General features: G+C 41.8%; 1 protein-coding gene across 1 annotated transcript in view; it reads right to left on the bottom strand.

Moving 5' to 3' along the window:
• The window catches only part of TANC1 (tetratricopeptide repeat, ankyrin repeat and coiled-coil containing 1), a 258142-nt gene extending 257564 nt beyond the window's left edge, over positions 1-578 (bottom strand). The window contains exon 1 of the mRNA XM_007941851.1: positions 509-578. Within this exon, the coding sequence (XP_007940042.1) occupies positions 509-578 (70 nt within the window). The remainder of the gene's footprint in view (positions 1-508) is intronic.
• Between the last annotated feature and the right edge of the window lie 650 nt (positions 579-1228).

The following is a 1228-nucleotide window of genomic DNA, read 5'->3' as shown; positions in this document are numbered from 1 at the left end:
AATGACATGAGACAAAGTATATGTGAACTGCTGTATGAAAAGTGAATTTGCTCTGTAAATCTTCACCCAAATCAAAATAAAATTTAAAAAAAAAAAAAAAAAAGTCCAAGAGAGACAAAATATGACCTTATTATATCCTTCCTGAATTTAGAAACCATCTAGAGAACAGATTTGATGCACTGAACACCAATAACCGAAAACCAGAGGAATTGTGGGATGACATCAACAACATCATCCATGAAGAAAGCAAAAAAGTCATTAAAGACACAAGTAAGAAAAAACCAAAACCGATGTCAGAGGAGACTCAAAATTTGCTCTTGAGTGGAGAGCTGTTATGCTGTTCTCAAGTGGTGCTGTCGAGTTGTTTCTGATTCATAGTGACCCTACGAAACACTGCCCAGTCCTGCACCAGCTCCACAATCCTTGCCATACTTGAGCCCTTCACTGCAGCCACTGTGTCAACCCTTCTCATTAAAGGCCTTCCCCTCCTTTGTCGACCATCCCTTACCACACATGACTTTCTTCTCCAAGGAATGGTTCCTCCGGACAACATGAGAGGTGAGACAAAGTCTAGCCATTTTCGCCTCTGAGGACCACTGTGGCTGTACTTCCTCCAGGACAGATTTGTTAGTTCTTTTAGCAGTCCATGGCACTCTCAGCATTTGTTGCCAGCAACCACAACTCAAAAGCATCAACTTTTCTTCGGTCTTCCTTATTAGTTGTCCAGCTCTCACATGCTTCTGAGGTGACTGAAAATACCATGGCTTGTGTCAGGCGCACCTCAGTCCTAAAGGAGACACTTTTGCTCTTCAGCACTTGAAAGAGGTACTTTGCAGCCAATTTGTGCAGAGCTATGTCATCTGATGTCCTGTCTACTGCTTCCACTGGCGTTGACTATAGAACCAAGCAATATAAAGTCTTTGACAACTTCAATCTTTTCTCCATTCATCATGATGCTGCTTATAGGTCCAGTTGTGAGGATTTTTGTTTTCTTTATATAGAAATGTTATCCCATACTGCAAGACTGTAGTTTTCAGACTTCATCAGTAAGTGCTTCAAGTCATCTTCACTTTCACCAAGTATGATAGTTGGAGTCATGTGTCAACTTGGCTGGACCACAATTCTGTGTGGTTTGAGCAGTTGTGATGAGGTTATTCCCATGATGGGGGGCTCAGATGTATATGTTTTGAGCAGCCAATCACTGAAAGTGAGTTTCCCTAGGGATGTG

Source organism: Orycteropus afer, unplaced genomic scaffold (assembly GCF_000298275.1).
Source record: "Orycteropus afer afer isolate SDZICR_OR568_19922 unplaced genomic scaffold, OryAfe1.0 scaffold00084, whole genome shotgun sequence".
Taxonomy (NCBI): Eukaryota; Metazoa; Chordata; class Mammalia; order Tubulidentata; family Orycteropodidae; genus Orycteropus; species Orycteropus afer.
The sequence above is the reverse complement of the archived record's forward strand: the minus strand, read 5'-3'. Positions and strand labels throughout refer to the sequence as shown.